General features: G+C 51.0%; 1 protein-coding gene across 26 annotated transcripts in view; it reads right to left on the bottom strand.

Annotated features, from left to right (window-relative positions):
* Positions 1-5,190: 5,190 nt before the first annotated feature.
* MBNL1 (muscleblind like splicing regulator 1) overlaps positions 5,191-12,709 on the bottom strand; it is a 67,009-nt gene continuing 59,490 nt past the window's right edge. For 20 of the 26 annotated variants that reach the window (XM_066325626.1, XM_066325610.1, XM_066325612.1 and 17 more), the window contains 3 exons: positions 12,686-12,709; positions 9,707-9,781; positions 5,191-8,439 (listed from right to left, as the gene is read on the bottom strand). The exon at positions 12,686-12,709 is cut by the window's right edge and continues 71 nt beyond it. In XM_066325626.1, the coding sequence (XP_066181723.1) occupies positions 9,725-9,781; positions 12,686-12,709 (81 nt within the window). In that variant the 3' untranslated portion in view covers positions 5,191-8,439; positions 9,707-9,724. Of the gene's footprint in view, positions 8,440-9,706; positions 9,782-10,768; positions 12,075-12,494; positions 12,655-12,685 lie in introns of those variants that run through there. The other 6 variants (XR_010744336.1, XR_010744337.1, XM_066325618.1 and 3 more) reach the window with 4 other exon arrangements.

The raw sequence follows: 12,709 nt of genomic DNA, 5'->3' as shown, positions 1-12,709 counted from the left end.
TCAAGGCCTGAGAAAAAGTGACCCTTAATAGGTCCCCTTTTATCTGAACTTGGGCCCTTCGTGCCGAAGCCTTCGTTGACATTTGGTAAGGTTTTTATTTATAATTTCCTTCCCTGCACCACGGGCTGCTCCACACCGGCAGCTCTGCAGGCCGAGCTCTGTCTCCGGCCCTGAGTTATCAAACTTCCCCCAGACACAGCGCTGCTTAATAATTAACGCCTTTTAACGGCACTGGGCGGCTGTGCGGATTCCTGCGGAGCCCTGCAGAACCCAGCCCTGTGCTCAGCCGCGGCGGCGGCGGGAGATGTGCTCTGTCCTGCCTCTGGGGCAGCTCCTGGAGAACATTCCTGCGGGAAGGTCACACATTTTTGTAAAGATTGCCGCTTCCTGCAGCCCCGGGGAACGCTTCTCAGCCGTGGAAAACCGGCGGATGTTTGAAAAGGACACCAAAGCCTCGGGGTCACCAAATGCTGGGGTTTTCCAGCAGCTTCCCGTGGTCCCCCCGGGCCACCCTGGGTCTGCTGGAAATGCCAAACGCTGACACAGCCCCACCCCAAGGCGCTGCCCCCAGAAGAAGCCCCGAGGTATTCGGTGTCCCCACCAAGGGCTCAGAGTGTCGCTGGGACACAGCCCGGGGCTGTGCCCTGCACACCCACGGCACAGCCGCCTGGGCTGCTGCTGAAACGGAACGGCATTCAGTATTCCTCTTCCCTGGGCGATTCTGACATGTTTTGAAGGGAGCTGAGAAGTTTTTACATTCATAGTTGCTATCCAGTATTTGAGTCGAAATATTAATTTTTTTCCATCGAGTAGTGTTAAACCCAAAGTGCTGGAGCATGGCCAGAGCTTCAAGCTGCTACAACATTCTACTCTGAAAGTACCCATAAATAGGAGAGACTGGATAAATTATACTGTACAGCTCCGTAAAACCGACATAAACCCATGAGCAAAACTAACAGGGAAGAAAACCTCTCCTCAGCAAAGCTCGTCTGAGTCCTTGAATTCTCATCTCCAAGTCTTTCCTTGTTTAACCCTGGTTTTGAAAGACCTTTGAAAGTTTACCCTTTTTTTCTCCCTTTCTTGAAATAGTTCCAGTTCCGTGCAGTTTTGCAGAATGAGTGGCAGGATTTTCCCTTTCACTGCATTTGCTCCCCTGCTGCTGACAAATCCATAATGGCAAAGCTGGGGCTCAGCCTGGGTGGGGAAAAGGCAGCGGGGAGTCAGAGCTGCTGCTGGGGGCTGGAGCTGTCCCCGGGCTGTCCCCGGGCTGTCCCACAAGGGACTGTCCCCACCGTCCCCTCAAAGCCCTCCTGCGCCCCGGGGACCCGCAGGCCCGGCCGCTGGGGCGCCTCTGGTGCCTCCCCTGATAAAGCATCGCACATTTTTGCCTTATCGCAGCGATTTCTGCCGCGGCGCCGTGCCAAGCGCCGGGACTGCGGCTCCGGGGGGCGCTGGGCGCTGCTGAGCATCTCCCGTGCCAGCTCCGGTCCTGGCGCTGCCCCGGGACCCTCGAGACCCCCGGGAGCCCCGGGATGTGAGCCCCGGGCTCTCCTTGGGATGGGTGCTTGGTTTGGAGTTTTTTAAATGTTCTCCTCCTCAGCTGCCCGCAGGCACAGCGCATGGAGCTGCTCTGCTCTTCCCCCCAAACTCCGGCCGGCCCCAGCGCACAGCCGCGGCCCCGGGAGCGCGGATCCTCAGCCCGGGGACACACCACGGCCTCCGGACACAGGGCTCTGACAGCCAACACTGCATTAAAGCAACCCCCCACGGGATTTGCTAACACCTTCGGGGTTTGGTTTAATTACAGTGCATCGGAGTTATATTCTTAATGAATTGTGGTGCTCCCCATCCACTTCCAATGCTCGGGAGCCCACGGATGTTCATTTTCTGATCTCCCGTTTTATCTTTGACCCTGCAGAAACCCGCAGAGACAACAGCCTGCCGCAGAAGCAGCCCCCGGCCGGAGTATCCTGACCCCGGGTGGGCATCTCGGGTCCCGGGTGGGCATCTCGGGTCCCGGGTGGGCATCTCGGCCCCGGGTGGGCATCTCGGGTCCCGGGTGGGCATCTCCGGCCCCGGGTGGGCATCTCGGCCCCGGGTGGGCATCTCGGGTCCCGGGTGGGCATCTCGGGCCTCGGGTGGGCATCTCGGCCCCGGGTGGGCATCTCGGGTCCCGGGTGGGCATCTCCGGCCCCGGGGGAGCATCTCCGGCCCCGGCAGCGTCCCGAGGGGCTGGAGCAGCGCCGGGCTGTGCTCGGCAGCAGCGGCATCTCTGCCAAAGCATTCCCAGCTTGGCACACGAGCTGCTCCCCAGGCAAGAAGAGACACGAAGGCGCTGACACGTTTCTTCCTGTTCCCATCGAGAACTGCGTCGGAGCAAGGCTGCGAGGAATCATGTGTGTTTAACAGATTCTCCCCAGAATGAGGCTTCAGCTGAGAAGGGGAGGATGGGAGGGTTTCAAAGATGAACACAAAATGCTGTGAGCCCGAGGGTGCAGTCACACCCGGGCACGCTCCAGGTCCATCACCGGCCCCTCCTGGCCTGCAGGCCTCTGAGCTGATGGCACCTGGGAAGCAGCAGTTTGCTTTGTGCAATCGGTAATATCCAGAAAGGACTCACAAACCAAGCACAAGAAATGCTGCCCATCTGTTATGAGTGGGAACCTTCAAACTGCAGCGTCACCAACTATCGCCGGGACTATGGGGGAGAAAAAGGAGGGAAGAAAAGCAAAAGGAGGACGGGGTTGGCAGCGTGTCCCTTCCCTGCTGTGCCTGGCTGGCTGCAGGGACACTGACCCCGGGCAGGGGAGGCACTGGCCAGGGCTGCAGCAGGACAAACCAAAATGCCAGGAAATATCCGGGACACGGGGAAGGCCCCGTTCCAGCAGTGAGTGTGGAATGACAGCAGAGGGGAACATGGCACACAGAGCAGGGGCCTGGCAGCTTCTAACACTGGTGTGCGCACCTGCAGTTGGGGCACTCAGGGCACGGGCCACATCCCATCCTGTCCTGTGTGATCCCATCCCATCCCACCCATCCCATCCCGTCCCCAGAGGAGGAGGCAGCCAGCCCCAGGCCTGCTCTCCCTGCTCTCCCTGCTCTCCCCGCTCGCCGCTCGGAGCTGCGGGATCCCCAGGGTGGCTCCGGCTGCAGGGTGGGACCCGAGAGGACCCGCGGGGCTCAGCCCAGCCCCGCTCCTTCCCGGAAAAACGGGGCTCTGCCCGCATCTGCCCCACACGGAGCCGCGGTGTGAACTCGCAGCTGGATTAGGTTTTGCTGCCCTGAAAGCAAGTGCCGACCGAATTCCCCGAGTAAAAACAGATTGGGAAAGAGGGATGGCTCCAGGCACCTGCGGCTGAGTCAGGAGCGCGGAGCCGGAGCCGGGCTGCAGCATGGGGGCGGCAGGAACGGCCCCGGGCCACCAAACCCTGCTTCTGGCAGAGAACCCACAGCCCCGCTCGGCTCCGCTGAGCCCGGCCTGGACCTCTGCCCGGGCCAGGGAATTCCGGGGGCGCTGCGCTGCGTTTGGCACCCGAGCCCTGGCCAGGTGCCCCAAGCAGCAGCAGCTCCCCCCTGGTGACACCGCTGTCACCTGTCAGGGGTGGCTGGGCCGGGGGCTCACAGCACCGGGGGCAGCTCGGCGGGGTCACCGCTGAAGGTGTCCAGCACTGCCAGCGTTTGCCAACCCCTGGTCCAGGAGGCTCCTCCAAAGGAAAGAACCGTAAATTAACCGCAGGAAAGGGAACTCAGCCCGGGGTGCACATCTCCCTGCAGAGACACATCCTCCAAAGAGCGTGGGCCTTTGGGAGAACAGACACGAAGCGACTGATGGGGACCACGGGAGAGGTCAATACAGCGGGCAGAGGCTCAGGGACCTCCGAAAACTGCACAGGGCAAATCGGATTTTTGTGAATTCCCTCAGATCTCTCCTGTGAGTTGCTCCTCTTCCCCCCACCCCTCTCTGTGCATCTATTTTAGGATGAAGTTTTCACTTCACAGATGTTTCAGAATGGGTTTCATGCAGTAACGATCTGTTCATCATTTTTCCTTTTTGCACCAGAACCACGACTGAGGGGCTGGGGCCAGCAGCATCTGGCAGCGCTGGTAATGACATTTCCCCTTGGTGGCTTGCCGATGAAAGGGCAGAGTCCAGACCCCTCGGGCACCCCGCGTCGGGTGTCCTGGCACCAGCCCCGGCTGTGGCACCGGCCACCCCTCAGGGCACAGCCCCCAAAGCCGCCGGTGCTCACAGACCTGTCTGGGAAAGGCCAGTTCATGCTGCGGGTCACAGGAGACACCCCGAATCCTCCTGGGGAAAAAACCCAAACCAAACCAAACCAAACCAAACCAAACCAAACCAAAAACAAACAAACAAACAAGCAAACAAACAAGCAAACAAACAAACAAAAAAAAAGGGGAAAACAAAACAAAAAACCCCACAAAAACCAAAAACAAACTACAACTGCCCGGCGGTGTTTCCTTCTATCAATTAAAGCTGTGATGTCGTGATCAAAATATTTGATTACCAGTGATCTGTGGGAAAGCGAGGAGGAACTGCAACATGTGGCAGCAGGGCTCCCTCTAATGTCAGCCACCGCCTGGCTGCACCCATCCCTGTGCCCCTGCATCTCCCAGTTCCCTTTGTTCCCTGTGCCCTGCATCCCAGTTCCCGTGTTCCCTGTGCCCCTTTCCCCCGGTTCCATGCTCCCCACTCTTGTCCCCCCGGTTCCAGCTCCCTTCATTCCCCTCACTCTGAATTCCCTGCACCCCGAGCTCCCTGTTCCAGTTCCAGTGCCCCCCTTCCTCCCTCCCCTCATTCCCAGTGCCCCACTCCTCATTCCCAGTGCCCCATTCCCTGCAGAGGGACGGGCTGGGGTGTCCAGTGTGGCCCTTGAACCTCAGAAGTGCTGTCACGGAGGGTAACGACAGCTGAGGCTGATCCAGAGCATCTCTGTGCTCTGTATTCACCTCCTGGATCTAACGGGAATATCCTCGACAGGCGGCATTTTAATACACACCCTGGGGATAGAACATGCTGCTGCAGAAAAGCCCCAGCATAAATAAATGAAACAAATAAAGCCCCAAATTAACTGTGGGCAGTCCCACAAATGCTCAGCCACGTTCAAACCTACAGAAGACAGCGGAGCCACTTTTAACCCGGTAGAGGAGAAGATAATGATGAAAGAGACCTTTTATTAGGGCAATTTTCACTTTATTTTTTTTTTTCCATACAGCAAGGTCAACTATAGCAGTAATAATAAAATAAGCATAAACCCAAATTGCAGCCAGGACAGAGTACATAACTGGAGCAACTACAAGCCAAAGTAAGTCTGTGGTTACGTAGGAGCAAACCCAAGCGCGCCCGTCCTTCCAGCAGATGAAGCGGGGGCTGCGGCCAGCAGCTCGTTAGTTAATTACTGATTGATTGCTCCCAGCTCTGGCACTCGGGACGGCCAGGTTCCGTGACAAGGGAACATCTCCAGGTTGTTTCTCACCTGCTAAAAGAACAGGACCACGACAGCGAGAAAAACATCCCCGACCCTACAGCTACGGGCGCTGTTCCGTTTGCCTGTCCGTGGTTGAGCTCCTGTGAACGTCAGTATCTCTTTTGAATAACCTTTTTTTTTTTTTTTTTTTTTTTGTGAACAAGAAACCACTGAAATCGTCAGAAAATGGTTTGAATAGCATATATCTTTAATATATTTTGATACTTTAAACATGCAGTAGATTTTGAATAATGTACGGAATATCTGAGCCATGATTCCCTGGATGGGCTGAAGTACCTGCTTTTTTTTTTTTTTTCCTTTTTTTTTTTTTTTTTCCTTTTTTTTTTTTTTTTTTCTTAATGATTTTTCAGGCAGATTGACCCAGTGGAGCTTCTGTCAGTCATGAGATCTCGGAAGGATGGCAGATCTTTCCAGCTGAAAAAATCCTGGCAAACTACAAGCTGTCCACATAAAGCAAAGCAACTTTTTGGAAGGGGGATGGAGTGCTAACTCTGTGCCACTTTTGCAAGCAATTTTGTTCAGCCTGTCATTTTATTTAGCCTTAACAAAACTCTTGTAATTATAGACATTTTATTCAAAATAAGATCTTACTATTATACAGGTTTCTCTCTTTTTTGACTATATACAGAAGTGCAAAAAGTCAACCTTCGCTCTCGACGTCCCAACTGCAGCATAATCAACCCTCAAGAGTTTGCACACACACACTAAAAATTCTTGTTACGTAAACTTTGAGTATTTGGATTATCAACAAAAGTCCCTTGATCTATTGATTATGCAGCTTATTTATAACAAGGCCTGATATTCAGGGATTTCAAAAAATATTTAAACAATATTTTAACATTTGAAATGGATACAGTAGAAAATAAATTTTATTCTAATATCTAGGAACTAGATTTTTTTTTTCTCATAATAACTAATTACAAACAAAATAAATCATCAAATATTACTCAATTGTCGCCAGGATTGTTGCCATAGCAACAACTTAACTTCTTACTTAGCAATGATTATATAATTATAAGATATCCATATAAAAGATCTTTGTTCTTTTAATGAAAACTAGACAAGAACTAACAATGACTGACATTCTTACATTGTCATAGTAGATCAGTAAAATAGAAATCATTTAGTTAACAATAATACGAATACTCATAGACACTACATGTAGATTCCAAACTGAGTATGTTATGAAGAAAACTACTTTTTTTTTTTTTTTTGTATTTTCAAAAAGTCATCAGTAAACTCTAATAAAACAAAATTCTACGAACTGAAATGGTATCAACTGGTAATAGAAAATGAAAACGAGCTAATAAATGTAAGAAATAAAAACTACACTTTTAACAAGAGAAAAAAATAAGTAATTCTCTATGGTAAGTCACTACAATAACATGTGAAGTCACCTATACTTTCTTACACGATTGAAATTACATTGGTATGGGTTTTAACCCGTAATGTAATAATCTAAGGCTTTAATAGATGTACAGTACAATCAGGAAAATCAACACATCATTCTTATCTATAAGCATCTCTCTCAAGCATAAAAACTCGCAGTAAACTCGGAGTATGGCGAGTTCTAGAACCGAACCCGCGCCTCTCCCTCCCTGCCCACCCGGGGCCTGGCCCCAGGCAGCCCCTGGCTGAACAGAGCAAAAAGATCCTTTACTGGCTGCAACATCCAAACCACAAAAAGGAATTCCTTTGGATGAATCCGTTCTTAAAACTTGAATGCACATCTATTTGTTTGTTTTATTTTGTAAAGGCTTTCTAAGGCTATAAGCAGTTAATCTGAACAACAACAAAAAAAAAATCACATATAAAAACTCAACCCGAGTATTAACCCACCCAATTTCTACACTAATTAACATCTCATTTGTCCTATTTTGGTTTGTCATGCATCTGCTGTCAGTGCTTCTGCGTCTTTGTTTAGAGTCACCGCGGGCGCGGGACTTGATGAATTAAAGTGAACCCATCTCTGCAAAACATTTATAGTCCTTGTGACTGGCGACAGAGGCTATAAATAGAGCAAAAGAAGTTCCTCAAACATTTGTTACTGTGTCTCAGAAATGGCTTTTCCCTTTCGCAGCTCACCTCATACAGTAAATACGCATAATATGACCACGCGACGCCTTGGGACAGTTTTACAGGTTAACGGTGTCCGTAAGGGTTGTGCACAGCTGGAGCATCTCTCTGCTGCTGCCCACTGGCTGTGAGGAGCAACTGGCCATTTCTGAGACAGCTTTGGTTTGAAACAGAACGGTGGCCCTTTGACTGATCAGTACTCATCAAGTCAGTGAAAACGTGGTTCTGAAAATAACACTGCGGAAATAATACTCTGATGGATGTACAGTCTATGGCACTTCATGAGAATCCTTAACAACGTGGTACTTAAAGCCATTGATGTGCTTTAAAATATACACAGTTGTGGTTTTGCTTGGCACATTCATCTCTGTCAGATTCCTCTCTTCTCATTTCTTACAATCTATTACATTAAAAATATTACTCTTAAACAAAAATTACTGTGCATGCACGCTCTCGTCTATAATGGCAATTTTAAATACAAGGTGCACCTTTGTTATTTGTAAACCTTGAAAGAAATAAACTTACTTTAAAAAATTATATCTTGGTCTACAGACGTACCAATACATAATAGGTTTCTGTTTCCAGCAGCGTCGGCCTTTCCAGGGCAGGGAAAGGCGGACGCTGCCGCGGGCTTAGACAACAAGATCACCTCAGCACAAATATCAATTCAATGTACAAAGTAGATAGGCAACAGTGTGCAGTGGAGTCCCACGGTCTCGCTTCGTCTCGTTAACATGCAATGTGTGATGTCACTGCTGAGGGGTTCCCAGTGCTGCTGGACAGTATTTACATACACTATGGCTAATGAGCTCGGCCTCTTCCCTCCCAAATCCGGCCTCTTCGCCTCCGATACCATCTGTGCAGGGAAGGGAAGAGCACAGGGTGGGCTGGGCACTGCCAGGACTCGCCGTCAGACCACAGCAGCCCCAGCTCTACAGGGGGCTGTGTCCCTGCAGGAACCCTCCAGCAGCAGAAACATCCCATCCCACCTGAGTGTTCCATCCATCCATCCCTCCATCCATCCATCCCTCCCTCCCTCCCTCCCTCCATCCATCACTCCATCCATCCATCCATCCCTCCATCCATCCATCCATCACTCCATCCATCCATCCATCCATCCCTCCATCCATCCATCCATTCATCCCTCATCCATCCCTCCCTCCATCCATCCCTCCATCCATCCATCACTCCATCCATCCATCCATCCCTCCATCCCTCCATCCCTCCATCCCTCCATCCATCCCTCCATCCATCCATCCATCCATCCATTCATCCCTCATCCATCCATCCCTCCCTCCCTCCATCCATCCCTCCATCCATCCATCCCTCCATCCATCCATCCATTCATCCCTCATCCATCCCTCCCTCCATCCCTCCATCCCTCCATCCCTCCATCCCTCCCTCCCTCCATCCATCCCTCCATCCATCCATCCATCCCTCCATCCATCCATCCATCCATCCCTCCATCCATCCCTCCATCCATCCCTCATCCATCCATCCATCCCTCATCCATCCCTCCATCCATCCCTCCATCCATCCCTCATGCATCCATCCATCCATCCATTCACCCCTCATCCATCCATCCATCCATCCATCCCTCCATCCATCCATCCATCCATCCATCCATACATCCATCCATCCCTCCCTCCCTCCCTCCATCCATCCCTCCCTCCCTCCTCCATCCATCCATGCATCCCACCCCATCCCATCCCACCCCACCCCACCCTGGGCAATCCACCCTCTCTGCATCACATTTCCAAATGCTGGGGTTCCAAATTTTAAGATTTAAAAGCTGTTCCTTCTGAAGAGAACCTGATGGAATCATCTTTCCCCCTGATGTGCCCCTCAGCTCAGGTCAGTGCTGAGGCCACCACAGAGGGAACACAAATCCCTGTGAACCCCGATTTTGCTGGGTGAGCATGTACAAACTAACACATGATGTGGCCACTGGTACCCACGGGAGGCCCCTCAGAGAGGAATGGCCACTCAGGGGGGTCAGAGCCTCCACCCCCAGAGCTCACTGGTTTACTTAGAAAGAAAATAAAAATATTCTGCCCCTTAGAGCAACGAATTACACACGTAAGAGTAAGAAAAAATACAGCGACAACACATTGGGAACTTACTGTTTGATGACCAAAAGTCTACATCTGTGTAACATACTTGTGGCTAGTCAGATGTTCGGCAGATATTATGGGTATCTACAGGTAAGAAATGTAAATAGTGAGTGACACAGGCACTGAGCCCACCCAGAGGCACAGCATTTGCTACAGAACATCAGTTTGGGAAAGGGAGGATCAGCTGTCAGTTGGCGGATTTTATATTGTAACTATAAGTTAAAGTCAACTGAAGTGCTACAATAGCGACTTACAACTGGAAAACACTGGGTTAAGTACTACTGCACAAATATAAATAAGTATTACTGATTGTTCAGGAAATAGGAGAAGTTAACATCTACAAGTCATGCAGTGCAGTAATTGAAAATAGCCCTTTTTGTTGGCCTACACAAAATTCTGTGCTTTCAGCGTCTCAGATGATGAATTAATTCTACAGTGGCCTCGTTTCAGAGTGATTTTGTGAAGTGTTCACTGCTGTCACTGCCCTGGGTTTTGAATGCCAAACCTACGATGCCCTGAGCTTGATTTTCGTGGCTGTGGGAGCCCCTGTGTGAGAAGAGCTCTGCCCTCTCACAGCACCGGGAACAGCCGGCAAGCAAAGCCTCCCCGGGCAGGAAACCACTCCCAGAACGTTCAGCTGCACAAACAGCACTGAGCTCGTGGCTCCCTCAAGTGCCCACCAGCTCAGGTGCCCTTTCAAGAAGCCAGGATCACACGGGAGCCAGCTGCCAGCAGTGCCACTGACAGGTGACACTGCGCCCTGGCCGCGGGTGACAGTGGCACCGCAGCCCCGCAGTGCCCAGGGCAGCAGATGTGCCCAGGACACAACGTGGGTCTGCACAATCCCAAAGGGCTGTGGCACTTGGAAAGACCCTTTTACCTGCTGGGCACCAAGGCTGGCCTGTGAATCTGCCCAGTAAAGAGAACACGGGGTTTCTTCTCGGCTAACTCATTGGCAGGTGCTGCTGCTGTTTCTCCACCCGTGTGCCCTCTCCTCCCCTGGCAGCTCACACACCACAGCATTGCCAACTCCACAGAAACGGGCTTGGAGCAGAATGAAGCTTCTCATACCATGTTTTCCTACTGCTGCAGGACGGGCTGTGGCACCCCACTGGAGCAGCATCAGGGGCAGTGCTGGCGAGCAGACCAAGGACCTTCGGCACCAGCCCGGGAAGGAGAAGGGCCAGATCTTTAGCCTTGGGCATGCAGGCACACGGCATTGGGTGGCATTAAATACCTTCAGCATTGCTCACATGGCATATACATATATGGCCATATATGTATATTTGGAGGATTGGCTGCAGAACTGCACTAAGTGTGTTATGAGGCTCTGGGGAGGAAAGGCGTGAAATGACCAGATCCTACAGCAGCAGGTTTTCCCCTGTCATCTAGCTGGAAGTGCGTGGTTACTAAGAGAGATGATTTTAAAATAATGACTTTTTCTGTGCCTTGTCTTGTTCTCACAACCCTGAGGACATGCACAGGATACAGAGACACGCTGAAATAACTGTCTGGTGCAATAAACTGCAATATTAAGAGACTTTGGGCATACTGGAGGTTGCTAGCTGTGGTGACACATATGGTAGCCCTGCCTATGAACCAGCTTTTCAAAACACCAATTCTTAGGCCAAGCCTAAAGCCCTGAGTGAGCTGTCCATTCAGCAAACATTTCTAAAGAGAAGAAGGTGCTGGCTGCAGACTAACCTGGGTTGTTTTTGGAATTCTACAACATCCAGGTCCCTTTGGAGGCTCGGGATGTGCCCACCTAGGTGTCACTGCAATGATGCCATTTGGGAATTGTATTTTTGAGAGATGAGGAAGCAGACAGGTTAACGAGGGATGTACAGCTGGGGCAGCACAAAATGGTGGTGCTCAACAGGTAAAGGTGCAAAGGCTCGTAGCCAAAGGCCCTGGGGCTCACTCTGCAGCTCTGGGTGTCCTGAGGGGTCACCTGTGCTGAGCCAGGAGCTGAGGGAAGCCTGCCTTAACACTGACATTTTTACCTGCACAGCTCATCCCACACACAGGAGCACACCTGCACAGTGCTGAGGAGAACCTGGAGTTCCCTTTTTTAAGGGGCACACACGTGATCCCACTGAGCTGGAAGAGCATACCAGACCAGAACTGACAGCTCCATGACAGGGACAACTAACTGCCCAGTAAATCTCAAAAAATAAGTTGCTTTTAGAAGAGAACAGGAGGCTCTTTAAAACGTTTTTATTGTTGCACTTTCAGCCAGGTGTTGTACAGAAATCTGCCCTTCTGACAGCGTCCTGTGCTCAGGTGCAGCTCCAGCCCCTCCTCTTTAGAGCACTGGTTCTGGCTTTCCTGGGAGGACTTCTAATCACTTAGGTGGTAAAGCATTACTCTCATTTTCCTGAAATACATCCAAACACGGCAATGACTGGGGTGGCTCTTGAGAAACAAACCCAGACTCTAATGGGCATTTTCTTAACTGAGCTCTGTTTGAAGCAATGGGCCATTCCAAAGAGAATCTCTAGGCTGGAACAAAGGTTTCAAGGAAGTTTCTGTGTGGCCCATGTTCCCAGGGTTTTGTTTTACTCTTGGAAGAGGAGAGTCAGAACATGTTCGGACTGCTAAACTCTGACTGTAGGAACCTGCAACCCCTCTGCACAAAGGCTCCCCTGGCCTTCCCCGAGTTCTGTGCTGAAAGGAGCTGTTGGCTCCACAGAACGGAAATAAATCATGGGTTTGTGTATCATCCCTTGCTCTTTGCATCCCTGAGAGCAGAAATAAGCAGCGTGGCCCATAAATGTCAAAAGTGAGTCAGAAACTCTACTGTCCATTATCTTTAGCATCAGAAACAGAACTGCAGCACCTCTGGAGCAAGGCTAAGGGCCGACTGAGCCGTGCTGCAGCCCTCTGAGAGAATGTGTAGGCCAACAAGAGGTCAGATCCAAACCCCCATGCTCATTAAAGCACCGAATTCGAGTTGTCTGTAAGGAACAAAGCTGTAAATTAGCAAACCTGGTTGGCTGTGGCTGTTGCAGC

The sequence above is a fragment of the Sylvia atricapilla genome, chromosome 10 (assembly GCF_009819655.1).
Source record: "Sylvia atricapilla isolate bSylAtr1 chromosome 10, bSylAtr1.pri, whole genome shotgun sequence".
NCBI classification, from domain to species: Eukaryota; Metazoa; Chordata; class Aves; order Passeriformes; family Sylviidae; genus Sylvia; species Sylvia atricapilla.
The sequence above is the reverse complement of the archived record's forward strand: the minus strand, read 5'-3'. Positions and strand labels throughout refer to the sequence as shown.